At 36.3% G+C, this 17,975-nt stretch overlaps 2 protein-coding genes across 3 annotated transcripts; both read left to right on the forward strand.

Moving 5' to 3' along the window:
• Positions 1-1,050: 1,050 nt before the first annotated feature.
• LOC133693142 (protein MICRORCHIDIA 2-like) lies at positions 1,051-10,858 on the forward strand. Of its 2 annotated transcripts, XM_062114281.1 has the most exons (19): positions 1,051-1,558; positions 1,660-1,734; positions 2,032-2,066; positions 2,235-2,313; positions 2,425-2,514; positions 3,404-3,479; positions 4,156-4,234; positions 4,340-4,468; positions 5,174-5,272; positions 6,018-6,122; positions 6,206-6,352; positions 7,397-7,489; positions 7,770-7,821; positions 7,902-8,013; positions 8,818-9,055; positions 9,434-9,522; positions 9,952-9,994; positions 10,113-10,264; positions 10,695-10,858. In XM_062114281.1, the coding sequence occupies exons 1-18, from the start codon at positions 1,264-1,266 to the stop codon at positions 10,230-10,232; spliced, it is 1,956 nt and encodes a 651-aa protein (XP_061970265.1). In that variant the 5' UTR covers positions 1,051-1,263; the 3' UTR covers positions 10,233-10,264; positions 10,695-10,858. The 2 variants fall into 2 exon arrangements, with proteins under 2 accessions (XP_061970265.1, XP_061970263.1); XM_062114279.1 differs by lacking the exon at positions 10,695-10,858 and having other exon boundaries at positions 10,113-10,475.
• LOC133693141 (uncharacterized) lies at positions 10,784-17,553 on the forward strand. The gene is made up of 13 exons (XM_062114278.1): positions 10,784-10,920; positions 11,036-11,194; positions 11,457-11,708; positions 11,832-11,951; positions 12,483-12,563; positions 12,964-13,059; positions 13,649-13,747; positions 13,944-13,997; positions 14,116-14,319; positions 15,069-15,194; positions 15,511-15,576; positions 16,082-16,381; positions 16,598-17,553. Exons 1-13 carry the CDS (start codon positions 10,858-10,860, stop codon positions 17,072-17,074), a joined length of 2,097 nt encoding a protein of 698 aa, XP_061970262.1. The 5' UTR covers positions 10,784-10,857; the 3' UTR covers positions 17,075-17,553.
• Positions 17,554-17,975: the final 422 nt, after the last annotated feature.

Here is a 17,975-nt window from a genome sequence, read left to right on the forward strand (position 1 = left end):
AACGCTATTATGGTGTTTTGGGGCTACCATAATATTGCCATGAAAAGTTTTTTTTAGGTTAGGGCAAAGAAAGATTCTTTTATTTAATTTTTGCATTTTTAGATTATTTAAGGGTATTTTCAGTTGAGAAATTAATCTATTAAGATTCTAAATATGTTTATTATGTGTTTTTAGGTTAAAATACATTAAAAATAAACTTTTTTTTGTTCAAAAAACCTTAGCTTGATTTTTCCACCACCTTTTTAGTGGCTAGAATCTGAACAACTTAAACGACGTGTTATTTTATAACAACAAATAATGTATTATTTTTTTTTGTTTAAGGTGAACAACATCCAATCTGACCTTGGGTTTTCAAGCTCAAACGTGCCTAGGCTTCTAGGTTAGGTCAGACACACGAGGCTAGCTTGTCAGGCCTTACAGTGCCAAGTCTCTTTTGCTTTTTTATTTATTTTTGTTACTTCAAAAAATAATTAATATCTTCATTTTATTTGTATTCTACTTTGCATTAATTTTTTATTTAAATTTTAATTAATATACCCCTTTTATTTTTTAAATTATTAATCGTTCAATTAAATGAAAAATATATTCCAAAAGACAAGATCATTAAACCTGAAATGGGCTATAATCTAGATTATAAATTGAATGGATTAACCTAATTTGACTCGAGTACATGTAAAATATTGTCACTCTAATATATTTTTTTATAAAAAAAATATTAAATTAACATCCTATTTAATTTTTTAAAAGATAAAATGGGTCTTTTTAATTTAATTCTAATTATTAAAACAACTATTTCTTCTTCTTGACTTATTCTTTGAGAATAGTAGACAAATAATAAAATTAGTCTTAAAATGTTTCTGTGTTTTTTTTTGGTTTAAATGGAAAGGAACACCTCAAGATGTCCGAATGTGAATCTGAATTGGGCATTTCATGCTATTTTTTGAACGGAACTTGGCAATTCAAAATTCTGATTTTTTTTATTTTAAATTATTTTGATATAAAAATAAATTTTAAAAAATAAAAAATATTAATAATGACTTTTTTGGGGTGGAGAGCTGCTAGCCATAAGAACGCATTTCCGAATTGCGATCCTCCGATAAAAAGGCACCCCATATCTTGAAAACGAAACCGTTTTGTTGTCATTCAAAGTTTTCATGTCATCTTCTCTACTTCTGCAAAACGCCAGTCTGCTGCACCAAATTTTTACGAATCAAAGTACCCTAACTTTTTAAATTCAAACCCTAACTCTTTTGCTTTAGTCAAATGCCGCCTAAAGTAGAGAAGCAGCAACCGATGAATGTAGTAGAAATCGCAAGTAGCGATGACGAAGTCGATATTGGTCCTCCGCCAGGTATGCCACGCAAAACGACGCCGTCGTCTTCAAAGTCGAGGAGACAGCAGCCGCAAAAACAGCAGCAGCAGCAGCAACAACAGCAAGATAGTAGCTCGGAAGCAATAGCGGCACCGGTGCCTGCGTATCGGAGTCTGGATTGTCGAAGTTTCTGGAAAGCGGGAGCGTATGACGTGGGTCCCATAGCTAGCAAGGCCCCTGCACAAGGTTTACAGTTTCGCATGTGTTTGTTTTTTATTTTTCTATTTTTTTTTGCTATGGGAAATGTGATTTTGATTTTCCAATTTTTGGTTTGGTTTTATTTGTAGGTCAATTGGAGCATGCAAGAGTGCACCCTAAGTTTTTGCATTCTAATGCAACTTCTCACAAATGGGCTTTTGGAGGTAATTTTTTGTTTTGTTTTGTTTTTTTAAATTCCACGATAGCAAATAAAATTTGGCTCAATTTTATGATGTGCATGATATGATTAATTAAGTTTAAATCAAGATTATTTTAAGGGGAAAGAAAGGATCTTTTAGCCGCATTAGTTGTGAAGGTTAAGATTTCTTGCGTGTATTAGAGTGTTTCCACTATTGTATGCTAATAAAGTGAAAAACTAGACAGTATTTTATTTTTTCTGTTGTTATTTTTTTCTTTATCATAATGTTTTGATGTTGGTGTTTGTAAATTTTTGATGGCAGCAATTGCTGAGCTTTTGGATAATGCTGTTGATGAGGTATGGTATTAGACTATGAGTCATGTTTTGTTTTTCCTCGGCTGGGTCTGTGGAACTACATAAGTTATCAATTTATTCCAACAATGAAACAAATGTAGCATTGATGATATAGTATATACTGACTATGAATTACATTAATTCCACAAATTCGACTTCATGTGGTTTCAGGTTCATAATGGTGCAACCTTTGTGAAGGTTGATAAAATTGATATCATGAAAGACAACTCTCCTGCTCTACTTTTCCAAGGTTTGTATCCATATGAATAAGGGATTGCCTTTGGGATATGGCATATGCTGTCAAGCATCTGTTTTCTTCTGATTATAAAAGCACGTCAGGAATGTGCAATGTTCTGTGCAGATGATGGTGGTGGAATGGATCCTGATGGTATCCGGAAATGCATGAGTTTGGGTTATTCTTCCAAGAAATCAAATACAACAATTGGACAATGTAACTGTCAAATCGCTCTATTTATTTATCTTTTGGCTGGATTGCTTGACTTAATTTTATATCTTATATGATTATCCTGTTGTTTTCCTTCTGTTCCTATTTTATTATTTTTCTTTTCTCGTGTCATATTTTCAAGTTTTTGGTTTTCCTATTCCATCAAAGTTGATGCTACTACTTGCATACCTAGATTTTCTCCTATATATGCTCTAGATGATTTCTTGGGAAAAACATATAATTATCAATTTTTCAAAAGAAATTGATGCTTAAAATTCTGAAGTCAGCATCATCCTATCAATACTCTAAAAGTAATCTCAGATCTTAGGTTGAACTTGACAAAAGCTAATTAGATAGAGTACGGTTGCAGTTTTAGGGAGGTTGAAACTCAATCCAGATAAGGAAACATCTTTTTCAGGGAGGTAGCTTTATTGGAGGTTGGGGAGGAAGGAACCTTGAAAGAGGTGATCCTGAATACATATGGAGAGTGTAAACCATATGCATGTGGGTGGGAACTTTGTGATAATAATCATGTGCAATGAACTGATATTTTCGATATTTTCATGTTAGTGGGTTTGTCAGAGTGAGCTTATAGATCCACTCCTGCTGAAGTGATATGCGGAAAGGAATGAGGAAAGCAAGTTTGAATTTGTAAAGTGTTGGTTTTAGGCTTTGAGGATTTGTCCTCATACATTTTATTGATTTTATGTTGAGGTCAAGTTTCATGTGGTTCTAAGGAATCCAAAAATCCTATTAGCTCATAATTGAAAAAAGGGAGTCAAATATATAAAATGTATTCATTAACTTAGGCCAATTTCTTTATGGCATTAATTGTTCAATTTTCTAGTGGACCTTCAGGTGCTTCCCAATAGAAGTTAACTTGTTATTTTTTCAGATGGTAATGGATTTAAGACAAGTACTATGCGGCTAGGTGCTGATGTTCTTGTTTACAGCTGTGCAACTCGTGCAGGGTATTTCCCCCGCGCCCTTCTCTCTATGATTCATGTAGCATACCTTTGTTATTTCAATTGTAACTTGTTCATTTAGATTTTGTCCATTGCATGGAATGTTTGATCACATTTTCTTTCTTAATCAATCTTTTCTCTTGGAATCAAATGTTTTTGGTTCTACCATAAGTACTTTGTATATCTGTTGAGATGAATCTGCTTTGTCAGTTTATCTGTAAAATAATGGGATAATGATTGGTAGAGTGACACTAGTGCACAAAAAGTTTCGTGATTGCATTTCCAAATGTAGGATTGAGTCATGTCTATTGTAAATTAGGGTACTCTTTCCCTCCTTTTTTAGGGTTACCTTGGTGAGCATTGTCCTTCATGATTTCCTTTCAATTTTATATCTTTGAGGAAAAAGAATTTGCGTGAGATGCTATTTTGAGTAAATAATTGTAATCTGAAGCAGAATCCATAATGCATTCTGCATGTTTTCCTTCTCTCTTGCCATGCCTTTGTTTATTTTATAAATGTGTTCGTATTTATAAACCTTATCATTTATCTTTCACCCTTTCCCCTTTATGCATAAACTGGCACGCATCACCGTTAGTGGTAAAACTACATGCTACTTATTGAATTTGAGTTTTTAAGTTCAAGATTGTTTGACATCTTCTATGTCTGAACATTTGTCTTTTAGCAAAGCAACTCAAAGCATTGGTCTATTATCCTACACCTTTTTACGAAAAACTGGGCAGGATGACGTTATTGTTCCAATGGTAGCTCTTCCTACTTTAACGTTCAATTTTCTATTTAAAGCACAAGTTTGGTCAGTTTGTTTGATGTTTTTGATCTTCTAATTTTTGGCTTTGCTTACCTTTCAGATTGATTTCGACATTTCTGGCAACTGGGCAGAGCCGATACTTTATGGCTCACAAGATGATTGGTCTTCTAACTTGAAAACAATCCTTGAATGGTCTCCATTCGCTTCAAAGGAGGAGCTCATGCAACAGGTTAGTTAGAAAATTCAATCCAGTAAAATGTAAATTCTTTATGGTCTGTATCTTTATAAGTACTGCCTAGGAGGTTTATGTCACATTGTCCTTTTAGTGCTAAACTTCTTATGACTATCAGAATTTGTTTGCTCAATCCAATTTCTATCAGCAGTTTGGCTTGTATATTCACAAATGATCTTCAAGTGGCTTTGGAATGGAGCTTTTCTTCTTCTTTTGGGGAGGTTGGAACAAGTTGTTTGGGATATTTAGCTGAATTATCATGTAGGAAATGCTTTCTCCTGATCTGTTGGGCCCTTGACTTGTATCCTTGTGGTTTCTTATAGGGGAAAGGACACCAGTTGCCAACACAATTATTTCCTCTTTGAATATCCTATTTATCCTGTTTTGATTTGAATATAATTTAAAAGGATATGAAGTGAAACTGAGGGAGACTATGTCTTTTGAACATCTTGAGTGTGCATTTATGAATTATAATTCCAAAGAAATAGAATCATAAAAAAAAATCTCCCTTGCTGCCACCATTACCCCTTCCATCTAAATAACTGCTGGTTCCTCTGCCCTAAAATAGGAAAATATGCTTGCTGCTGTCACCACTTTTGTTATTACATAACATTTGAAGGCAATTAGATAGCAATCTTTTTATATCTTTTGGATGCAACCTACTTGCTCCTTCCCCTCACTTGTTTGTCTCTTATTCATCAGTTTGAGGATATTGGCCGGCATGGTACGAAAATAATAATATACAACTTATGGTTAAATGACGAGGGCATTTATGAATTGAGTTTTGACGATGACGAAGAGGTATGCTGTTTTTATGTCGTTGGATGCCAAAAATTTTGCAATAATTTTCTTAACGTATTTTATTTATATTTTTCTTTGTTTTGTTTGGTATGACATGAAGATCTACTATGTTTATTGCATTAAAATGTAATGGATATTGACCATAAATTTGTATGCAGCATATGGATGGTTTTATTTTATTGCACAAGTTTTACTGTATTTGTAAAATATTTCAATGCCTTGGCTCTTCTAGCAAAGAGTTTCAAGTCATCCCAAAATTTTAAGATCTTAGGATGGAAAGCTTAGGCAACCAAATATGTTCGTCAAACATATATTTATTGGATGAACATGCAAACTAAGTACTTTAATTTGAAATGTTTATGTTAGATAAGTCCTTGTAGTTTGCTGGCATTGAACAATCAATGGTTATTTTTATTTGCTCGTAAATTTGAATGCAAAGTTAAGATTTCTTAATGTAATTAGTTTTGACTGGATTCCCTCTTGATGCTGCTTTCAAGCATGAAAGATCATTCCTTCCCTCCTTCTCTCCTTCCTTCCTTCCTTCCTTCCTTTCTTTATTTGTTTTTTGTCCTGGAAAAGTATGGATGACTTTAGATGAATCAACTATTGTGCATATTACAGGCACTTGTGCTTTAATGCACGAGATTCTCTTGCTGTTGATTTTGATGATACATGATCTATGGTGGGAATATATAAGAAATTGATTTTAAAAGCATCCATGAATGCCTTTTTATATTTGATGTAGGATATACGTCTGAGAGATGAAGCTAATCATGGTCAGACAAAACTACACAAAAAAACAGTTGAACTTCGATCTCATATTTCTTATTGCATCCGTTATTCATTAAGGGTAACCTTTTAAATTTGTCATTTCTGTATTAGTTTACTTTCTCCAGTATTACTTGGTTGACTTTTATTATTTCTTCCTGCTAGGCTTATGCTTCGATTTTGTACCTAAGAAAATTCACAAATTTCAGCATTGTGCTGAGGGGGAAGCCTGTCCAGCAGTTTAATATTGTAGATGACTTGAAATATTCAAAAACAGTGTCATACAAGCCTCAGGTTGGAACAATAAAAGAGGTAAGATGCATGGTCTATAGGGGAGTATAAATATTCCTTTTCTTCTTTTGTATCTGCTACAATTGTTTGTGATGCAAGCTGCACAATGCACCCTAGGTTCTATGAGAATCCGAGAGGTTGGGCAGGGGGTTCTCATTTCTAATGCATTTCCTCGTAATGTTCTTCTAAACAAGTTTATTGATGTTTTTTAATACAAAATAAGAAGAGGGAATGAGTACATGTAGGGATTATCTTATGATTGTTATAAATGCTATGAGCTAAAAAGATTCTCTGGGCAGATTTTGGATATCTGAGAAGATAAGTTCTGTTGCCTTCCCAAAAGCTGCTATTTAGCAATGCAGATTCTCTGCCTTCTCTTTGAATGAGGAGCACGAAGGATTAGTGGGAGGGCTTTCAAGTATAAAGGTTAAGAAGCCTTTGTCTAGAGCACTGGGAAGGGACTGGCTTAAGTCATGCTGGTTTGTTTGTGTCAATTCAACCATGTCATCTACCAGATTTTTCTGTTTACCTGTTTGTATGTAAACTAGAAACGAAACGAATTGTTGATAGCTCAACCACTGGGTTCTGTGATATTCTTACTAAATTGATGCCCATAGTGGTATGGTAAAAGAAAAATCAACACGTATCATACTATGTTTAGATGATGTAGATATCACCCTAGAAAAATAAAAATAAAAAGTAAAGCTTTTTTCTAGGTTTCTGCAATTGAGAAAGTTATTGAGATAATAAAAGAATTTATAATCTTTTGGCATCTAGTGAAAAATAAAAAAGCATGTATGTTATTGATGTGTGATCTCAAAATTGTCTGTTTTGGTGATCTTGACAACCAGGTTTTCAGGCAGACACTGGCTGCAGTGTTAAAATGTTTCTATGATGACAGTGTACATATGAGCCAATATATGACCAACTAAATTTTTGTTGGAGTACTTTTGCTGATTTGTTGAACGTGAATTATTTACACAAATATGTGAAGAAATGTGTTGGAGGCATAGGTCTTATGTTCTTATTTGTTCATTTATTTTGGGTGGTGGGGGGTTGCATTAGGTCAATGTGGAGACAACGGTTGGTTTCATTAAAGAGGCTCCTGCTCTTTCTGTTTCTGGATTCAATGTGTACCATAAAAATCGACTCATCAGGGTATGTTTTGTATTTTTCTCCCATTTTTTTCATGTAGTTTGATGCATCCTTTGTATATTTTCCTACTCATGGAAAAAATTGCATAACATGGAAGATTTTAAACTCTTATGTAATATATTTTGATGTTCAGCCACTATATTGTTTTGAAAGTAGCAAAAACATGTGAAACTTTTCAGTACCTGTTCTCCTTGCATTAGAAATGCCTATGGATTGGATAAAAGCAAATCAGCAACATAGTTATTATGCAACTCATTGGTTAGTCTTTTTTGCATTATTGCAGCCCTTCTGGAAAGTCACTGGTGATGCTGCAGTAAAAGGGAACGGTGTTGTTGGTATTCAAACTTTTCTCTCAATTTCTGTTGTCTAATGTTTTTCCTTGAATTGTCAGCTACTTACTGCTTTCTGATTATAGGAGTTCTTGAAGCAAATTTTATAGAACCTGCACATGATAAGCAGGATTTTGAGAGGTCGTCGTTGTATATTCGATTGGAAGCTAGACTGAAACAGATGGTTATGGATTACTGGTTTGTTACTGTATTTTCACTTCTTGCAGTTTGCAAATCTTGGAAATTGTTGGGGGGAGAATGCATGTGTAGTAATTATTTCCTTTTTTTCCCTATCTCATGGGGGAGAGGAAGGTGTCCTTGAAATCCTTTGCTGAGATATTTTTACACTGTTGGAAATGACTTATTTTGTGTCTCAATATTGAAAGATTGGCTTGCGAACTGCAAAATTTGCTTTGCCTTCTGTTGGTCCTGTGAAGCATCTTTAGAAAATCCTATTTAATGACACGGGGGCTTCTCTTTTGTTCTCCTTTTCAATTTACCTTACCCTGTTGGCTCTGCTGGATTTGTGCCATGACTGACACCAAAAGAACTCAACATAAGCTCTTACTTGGATTATGTGTGCATACATAGAAACAATTTTGGCAGAAATTCTAGATGGGATTGTTACATTTTTTGGATTGGGTTTTGCTGAATCTTGAGTATAATACAAAGGAAATAAAATTCTGGAATGGTATTAATGAATTTAGGGGCAAAGTTCAAATCATTGGATTACTACAGGCAACGAGGCAGTTGTGAACTTGTGAATTGAATAGTTTGTGTTGCTAAGATATTCAAAGCCTTGAACTGCTTATAGTGGCTGCACTTTTCAACTATATTGCAATAGTATTTATTTGTTGTAAGCATTCATTTGCAATCATCGATGAAAGAATAAAGGATACAACAGGGTTATTAACTAATTTATTTATGTGAACTGTGTTTGAATGCTTATGTACAGGACAAGGAATCTAAACTTGAGTGTTTTTTTTTTTTTTTTTGAGACAGGAAACGCCATTGTCACTTGCTTGGAATTCTGCCTCCTGGTGTCAAATCACTTGATATTCAAAAGCAAGGTGCAGTTAAAACACAAAAGCCATTGCCTGCTAACCGGCATAACATTGATCTTCCAACTAATGAAGAGGAAATGCATCTGGATCAACCTATCACTAGGAGCAATAGGCAACTTGGAAGCACCGGCCAGAGTGATTTACCTGTGGAAGAGTCCATTATTGGGTTGGCAGCTGTAAGGGATTCAAGTCACCCTTTTCTTACTGCTTATTTCCTTGACCCTTCGCATCTGCTCACCATGGGCACATGCAGACTGACTTACATGAAGTTCTATCATTAACATCCTTGGCCATTTGCACTCAAAACTGTTTGGTAGAGACTTGTATTTTCTCAATCCGTAGCTAAATTGTCACCCAATCATTTCTTTTAAGTTCTAGGTGTCTACACTTGGTACTTTTACCTTTGCTTTTAAGTAAAGCGCCTGAAAGCAGAGAAAAAAGAGTTGGGACAAACAATCAACATGTCCAGAAGAATTATTACCTGGTTTTAAACAACTTGCTGTCTGAACATCATTAATATGTTAACATTCATGGTTCATTGCCTCTTTTTGCAGGGATCTTACAATGGAGTTATATCTGATGATGGTCTTGGATCTAAGCCAATTGATAAGATATGTGAAGAGAACATCGAACTTTTTATGAGGTGCGTATTTTATACTCTATCTGGAAGTTCAGAATGTAGCATCATGCCTTACATTGACCGCGCTCTATTATCTGCATGCTGTTTTCAAATTAAGCTTTGGGAAATTATAATGGAATATGCCTCTGTTGTTAAGGACATGATTGTATTTTCCTTCGGAGGTAGCTTGACAGCCAAAGAAGAGGCCAAAAATGTTACTAGTTCTAAATTTTGGTATTGTAGATAATTACGTGTGTGTGTTTGAGTGTGCGCGTGCATGTGAGATCCATTTCTGATGAAATGTCCAATGTCATTTAGACCTTTCATACAGTGAACTACTGAAATCTCACTCAAATTTAACAGTTAACTTATAATGTTAGTGCTTTTCTTGATTTTTCTGCGATCCTATACTTTCTGGTCAACAAATCACACCCAATACCCTACCTTCTACAGGTGTGAAGAATACGCAAAGAAGGAGACTGAATTGAAACAAACGGTAGGTGGAGTCGGCATCGCATCACCTTTGGTCTTGACTTAAAAATTCTGTAAATCACGACTAAGTTTTGAAGTTTGAAAAACAATAGCAAATTATGTATTTATTGGTCAAATATCAGGTTGAGGAATTAGAGAAAGAGTTGGAACAAGCCAAGAGGAAGTGTGCTCAACTTGCTTCGCACCTGGAGACTAAAAGGAAACAAAAGATCATGCAGCAACAAAGTGAAAAGGTCGCATGAAGTGATCCTCCTATCACTGATCCCTCGATTGGGTGCGTCAAGGTTCAGCTATGATATTGAGCATTGCTGTCATGGTATTAGGCTCCATTTTTTTTTGTGATTCGAGACTGATTCTTGTCATCTGCCAAAATCATGTTTCATCTAGTAAGTTTGTACATATGGTGGTGGTTTAGACCTCCACTGAAATGGACAGAAACCTGGACCCGAATTATTCCAGAGTATATAAATTTTCAAAGTTTCTTACTTGGAAGTTTTCATCTTTAACTTGGTTTGAGAATTCTTGATTCAATACTACCACATGATCACATCGAGGTGGAAACTGTTCGGCTTAACTTTTTGTAGCCGCCCGTGATTGTAAAAATAATTCTTCTGTAAAAGAGACTGGACCCTAAAGACGTGTAGTCCATTAATAAACGACATGTCGTTTAACTTTTCTCTGAGCCAGCCGAACTTCTGAAACAGTTCATTACTCGCCCGCCAACAAGAAGCCAGAAGGGATCTGCAATGCATGAGCGAGCGAGCGAGGGAGTGAGGTGAGGGTGGAATAGCGAACATTCTCAGTCTTGAATCTCTTGATCTACCAGCACGATACAGAAGCCGAGAATCGGATTCAACTCCATCCAAAATGAGAAAACGCGATTTGGCCATCCTCATGCTCTCCGCCGTCTCCATCTTCTTCTCTCTCCAGGTCTCCTCTTTCAAAATCCTAAACCTCCCCCCACTCTTTTTCCTTCAAAATAATCGCTATTTCTAACCCCTAATTAACACAAATTTCATCCTTTTCTTTTTCTTTTTAAATACAGCACGAAGGAGATTTCTCTTTCAGAGAGGCGTGGTTTCATTTAACCGATGAGTATCCAATCAAATACGAGACTGAACGTCTCCCCCCGCCGATTGTTTCCGATCTTAATGGCGACGGCAAGAAAGAAATTCTTGTCGCCACTCACGACGCCAAAATCCAGGTCCCAATTCTGGTGCTAATGACCTGTCGTTTTTTAAATTTCTGTTTTAGCCATAATGTTTTCTTCCTTGAATTTTCTAGACTGCATGATTTTGAAAACGATTTCGTTATCGTGTGGTGACTTGTTATTCTTCTATGCTTCTATTTTAGTATTTTTTGCACAAATTGTGAAAACTACACTTGTTTACTTCTTAGATTTTGAAAACATGTCCTCCATCTTTTTAATTTTTTCTTTTTTTTGGGAATGTATATGTGTGTTTTAGGTGCTGGAGCCGCATTTGAGGAGAGTAGATGAGGGGTTTAGTAAAGCAAGATTGTTAACGGAACTATCACTATTGCCTGATAAAACACGGGTTGCGGCAGGTAGACGTGCGGTAGCAATGGCTACTGGTGTAATTGATAGGAGATATAAGGAAGGGCATCCGTTAAAGCAAGTTTTGGTTGTTGTAACCTCAGGGTGGTCTGTTATGTGCTTTGATCATAACCTTAAGAAGCTCTGGGAAACTAATTTGCAGGTTCTGAAAGTCGTTTTCATTAGTAGTCTTGAATATTTGTTTTTTTAATGTTGTTTTCTCACTCTTTCACATTTTATTTGTCCTTGCAAAATGAATTAAGTTGGTCCTTTCTTTTGTGTGCAGGAGGATTTTCCGCATAATGCACATCATAGGGAGATTGCAATATCAATAAGTAACTATACATTGAAGCATGGGGATTCTGGATTGGTTATTATTGGTGGGAGAATGGAACTGCAGCCACATGTATGTTGTGATTTTGTGTTCTCAGCATTTCTTGTTTTTATCTTCCTCCATACACTTGATTGTCTTATTGGAAAAAGAAAAACAAGAAGTAACTTAATTTGTGTTCTAAAGTTGATTACATGGTTATCAGATTTTTTGTTATTCTTTTTTTGTGCATTTAAATTGTAAAAATAGGAACATATCATGGGTCTGACTTTAATGATTACCAGTCAAATCAATAGCATGGATAATGCATTGGCTTTAAATTGTGGAAAGCCAGAATTGTATTTCAGGCCCACTTAAAGTCAATTTCTTTGAAGTCCTGTTCATATGCCCACTCTAGAGTGAATATTACTTTAAAATGTTTCTTATTTTTACCAATCTAATATATGCATTGTCTGATGCAATCCTTGCTAATCAGATTGTTGGTTCTTGAATCTGTAGTCTTATGTTTTTTGATAGATTGAAACCAAACTTCCTTCAACAATTTGCTAGCATCATCTATTTTATAGAGGTACTGTAAGATTGTATGCGTTTTATTTGCTATTTCAGATTTATTCAGATCCTTTTGAAGAAATTGGCATGGCAGAGAAAAATGCTGAGCAGCATAGAAGAAGCGCCAGTGAGAAAGAGGTATGGACATTTCTGGCATGTTCTTTTGACAATGTGATTCACATTCTTGCAACTTGATCTATTTTGGAATAAGCCTAGCAACCACTATTAGGACACTAGCACTTGCTATTGAAAAATCCTAAAGTGATGGTATTTTTAGATCCATAAGTGGGCCAACCTGTTGAAAGTTGCGTGCAAGTTCTAAATGGATATAAACTTCCTGATCATTCTTCTCTGACCATTGAGAAAGAACCTGTCTTCCTTACTGATATTTTGATTCTGTTGTCATTTTAAGCCACTGAGTTTTCCATTCTTTAATACATGATCAATGCAAACTAGCAATAACAAGTTCTTGTTGTTCTCCTTTTCTTTTTTTGCTGGCATTTGGGTAATTATACATTGCTTTTTGTATCCTTGGTAGCCATCAGAGAACTCTGGAACTGTGAATCTACGCCATTTTGCCTTGTATGCTTTTGCTGGTCGAACTGGTGCCCTTCGATGGAGCAGAAAGAATGAGGTGACATATATTCTAAACACTTGTTCTTAGTTTTCTTGCATAATCTTTGTTTATCATCAATTGTTTTATGGAACTGTCATTTTGATTCATGCCCCTTACCTTTTACTCATCTGGGAAGGGAAATCTTGTTCATTACTTAGTAGGCCGCAACTACTACTTGGAATATCCAGTTTTGAAACCTGAATATTTGGGTGTTCCAATATTACATTGTTCTAGAGTTAAAGAATGCATCGGCAGGGTGATCACAAAATTGCATTTTGTTTTACTCTTTGACGCTGTTATCTTTTATGCACAAATTTCCTTTGTTCTTCAAAAAATTTCTCTAAGTATACGTCATGTTCTATATATTATGTAAAGTGAAAATTGAGCAAAATGAGGAATACTTAAAATGGTATTGTGGTGTAACTTACCTAGGATATACTGTAATGCACCCATCCACGTGGGTTCGGAAAATTCACAGGCAATTTGAGAGCATTAATTTGGGCTGGAATCGTTGTTATTAGAACATAATTGATGAGTATTGCAATTGTTCTGCTATGGAATGTATTCTCCCTTTCTAACACCAAGGTTTTCATTTTTGTGCTTTTAGAACATTGAAGCGCAGTCTTCAGACGCTGCATCACAGTTGATTCCACAACATAACTACAAGCTTGATGTGCATGCTTTAAACAGTCGCCATCCAGGAGAGGTAGCTTTCAACTCAAGGCAGATACAAAACAATAGATTCATGTTATTGATAACAACATGCCGTACCAAAAAAAGAAAAAGAAGGAAAAAAAAAAAGCTGAAATCAACCCTGCAAAAATTTATTTAAAGTAGGATAAGCGTCAGATAATTTTCATTTTTTTTTTAAGCTAAGCTTTCTGAGGCATGTTACACCTTAGTTTGAATGCAGGGAATTTAGGGAATCAATCCTTGGAGTTATGCCACATCACTGGGTAAGAATGCCAGAAAATGTTGTTATGCATTTGATTCATCATCTTGGCTGATTTTATTTTATTTGATATATATATTAGAGGGAGTTATTCACAGCACATTCATTCATCTCTGTATCAGGATAGGAGAGAAGATACTGTGTTGCAGCTATCGCACTTTAGGCGCCATAAAAGAAAAACATCAAAAAAATCTAATGGAAAGACAACAAACTACCCTTTCCACAAGCCTGAGGAAAACCATCCTCCTGGAAAAGACTCAGCAAAGAAAATTTCAAACCTGATTGGGGAAGCTGCAAAATATGCTGGCTCAACAAAATCAAAGAAGGTAAGATCTGCTGATAACCTTACCAACTGGATTTTGACAGTAGCTACAATCATTATATACCATCAGGTTTATTTCTTAGTTTTTATGTCTTTACCCCAAAAGCTTAGGCAGGAATCCAGGATTTATTACACATACATGTGCCTTTGAAAGAGGATCAAAATTTGTCATTAATTTATGCTCGGCACTTTTTAGCATGTGTTCAGTACGTCATTTAAATAACTTCTTTCACTTGAAACTTTGACTCTTTTTTATGATTTACTGGAATTTGAAAGCTTGACTATGTGCCTTTGATACAAGCTTTTTACCACTCAAGTGTGAAATCCTCTGAAAAACCATATCTGGCTCCTATTTCTGTAGGATGGTTGGAGGCTGCTGAAATAATTACTCCCCTTAGTTGGGCATATTGGTTTCATTAAAAGAACTAGAAGTGATATGGATTTAACTTTTCCTGTGAGGGGATGGCATTATGTTGCTGGTGTTTGTGAATTATGATTTTGAATTGCCATGCCTATTCTATCACACCTCTCAGGATTAGGTCTGGAATTTTTCCAGGGAATGATTGTACCCCATTCTTCTTTTGTGCTTTTATATGAATCTTTTACTCGATGAAAAATCTTTACCTGAAAACCAGTAGATTTGCATAAGCAATGCTACTTAGTTTGCCTTGCTTCATATATGAGTGAACCCTCCAAATGTACCTATTCAGTGTTTGATAAATGATGTTTGTCTATTATACTTTGTTGCTGCAGCCATTTCAATATATTCCAACCATAACAAACTACACTCAGCTTTGGTGGCTTCCTAATGTTGTTGTGGCTCATCAAAAAGAAGGGATAGAAGCTGTTCATTTGGCATCTGGCCGCACCCTGTGTAAGGTAAATGTTGGAAACATGGCATTGTGCCATCATGTAGTTTATATGGAAGAACATCTTATAGCTAAGAATGAAATTCAGCTGGTAATTGGCACACTGATCATGTGCCAGTCATCTTCTTGCTGTTAAACCTACCATGTCAGGCATATGTGCTCCTTTTCATTTAGAGATTTGATCTTGAAAACCCTCGAGGCCCACTGCTTATTCATGTAAATATGAAAGTTGAATGTGCTCTTTAACTGATATGATTTCAACTGCTTATTATATTATTTGTTCCAGCAGTTCTAGCAAGTTTGATGAATTTCATTGCTTTCATCAGCTTCATCTTCAAGAAGGTGGCCTTCATGCTGATATCAATGGTGACGGAGTCCTAGATCATGTCCAGGTTTGCAATTGTTTCTTTCATCTTAGGCAATCAAAACCATACGAGTGTATTTTCTATTGTCTCTTGGTTATGATGTATGCTCCAAATATGCTCTCTCTGAAATACATATTATATGATATGCCCTAAATCTTTTGCTTTTTGTGGAATGCTTTGTTTCTGTGCCATGAAAACATTTCTCACCACAACAATATTGTTTGCTGTGTTGGTAATTGGAAATGAGCTTGCAAATCCCATCTAGTTTTGTGCTATTCATCATTTTAGGTCCATGGCCAATCTGAAAACTCCTTTTGTTTAACCTTTTCTTTTGTTTATAGATTCAAGGTATGGGGGTGAGTTTAAGGCTTTTTTCATGCAAGGAAACTTGACACAACAGAAAACTCAAATACACGGATAAAACAAAGACCTGTTAAAAACTACATAAAAATAAAAAAAGAGGCATTGATTGGGAAAGGTTGGCTGGATTTATGTGTGTTCATTGTAACGGTTGACATTTCCATCCCCTCAGGCTGTTGGAGGAAATGGAGCTGAGCAGACTGTCATTAGTGGATCAATGGAAGTGTTGCAACCATGTTGGGCTGTTGCAACTTCGGGTGTACCAGTGCGAGAGCAACTTTTCAATGCTTCTATATGTCATCATCATTCACCACTCAACTTATTCCAACATGGAGATTTCGGCAGAAATTTTGGTCGGACTGATGTATCTTCTTTAGAGGTGGCAACCCCTATTCTCATCCCAAGAGGTGATGGCCATAGGCATCGCAAGGGGAGTCATGGTGATGTTGTCTTCTTAACAAATCGAGGGGAGGTATGCTTTAATCCAGACCTAGCTTCGTTTTTTAGATATCAGAAGTTGTTCAAGGAGTGCTTGTCCATCACCTTTACTGTAGTATTTGAATTAACACTATTTGGTTTCGGGAGTGAGGACTTTCCATGCTGTGGTATCAATACATCAGTAAACAAATTCTCGTCTTTGCCCTGTTATTGCAATAAGAAGATTGAGAAGTGTACCTTTTTCTTTCAGGTGACATCATACTCCCCTGGCCTGCATGGTCACGATGCTGTTTGGCAATGGCAAATATCGACAGGTGCTACATGGTCAAATCTTCCTTCTCCATCGGGGATGATGGAAGGTGGTATGGTGGTCCCCACATTGAAGGCATTTTCTTTGCGTGCACGTGACAACCAACAAATGATCCTCGCAGCTGGTGATCAAGAGGCTTCAGTTATATCTCCTGGAGGAAGTATTCAGACGTCGGTTGATCTTCCTGCACCACCCACCCATGCTCTGATCTGCGAGGATTTCTCAAATGATGGACTTACTGACCTAATTGTTGTGACATCAAATGGGGTGTATGGCTTTGTCCAGACTAGGTCACCAGGTGCCCTCTTCTTCAGCACATTGGTGGGTTGCCTTCTAATTGTAATGGGAGTTATTTTTGTCACACAACACTTGAACTCCATAAAGGAGAAACCACGCGCCTCATCTGCTGCTCGATAATAACAGCCCTCGATGAAAACAGCGTTTTATACTTGTGGTACCCACGGTCACAGCCCTTGAAAGAAAAAAAATTGCATCAAAGCACTGTTGTTGGACAGTCCCTTGTAATCTGCGTAACAGGCAACTGGTCAAACAATTGCAAGGCGAAGTGTCCAAAGGTTTGATGGAGTTCTCTGGAATGATACTCGTCACCTGAATACCCCCCTGCTCCTACTGTAAAATGTGTACTGTACACATAGGGGGGATTCCTCTGAGCTGAGCCTGACATGGTTTTTAGGAAATATTGTATTAGCTTGTAACAAAAGCAAATATTCATGTTTGTTGCAGACGTTAAAAACTTTAAAAGTTATTGTCAGAAGCCTTGGCTGTCAGCAAGCTACAGTGAAATCTGACGAGGAAGGAGAATTACATATTGGTGATGGATTGTCACCCTAATTTTTTCCCCAATAGAAGCTGCCCTTGAAGTTGAGTGGCGTAAATGGAGTTTTATATGCGTTTTCTTTTCGAGGTCACAAGAGGTTGAAATTCAAAACCTCTCGGGACTTGGGCTCTATATAACTTCTACTTTTTTTCCGCAAATGTCAATTCTTCATGGAAAGACCGCCGCTGCAGTCCTGGTCTCTGTATTGAGGTCCATGTCCGAGATACCGGAATAGCCGTGGCTCTTGAGAGAGCAAGAGGTTTGTTTTCGTGTGCAGAAAACACATTTTCATCTCTCTCGATGTCCGTTAAGAAAGCAAAGAATTGCTCTTATTTCAAACTGAAAAGCATCGAGCCAAGAAGCGCTTACTAGTGGGTTATTGGAGCCGTTAGGAATCATTAGTAAAGGTATACTGAACTGAGGTGAGCCGGATTTACAGGTAAAGAACACCCCCTATACTTTTAATAAAAACCTACAAGG

This window comes from Populus nigra, chromosome 5, assembly GCF_951802175.1.
Source record: "Populus nigra chromosome 5, ddPopNigr1.1, whole genome shotgun sequence".
Lineage (NCBI taxonomy): Eukaryota > Viridiplantae > Streptophyta > Magnoliopsida > Malpighiales > Salicaceae > Populus > Populus nigra.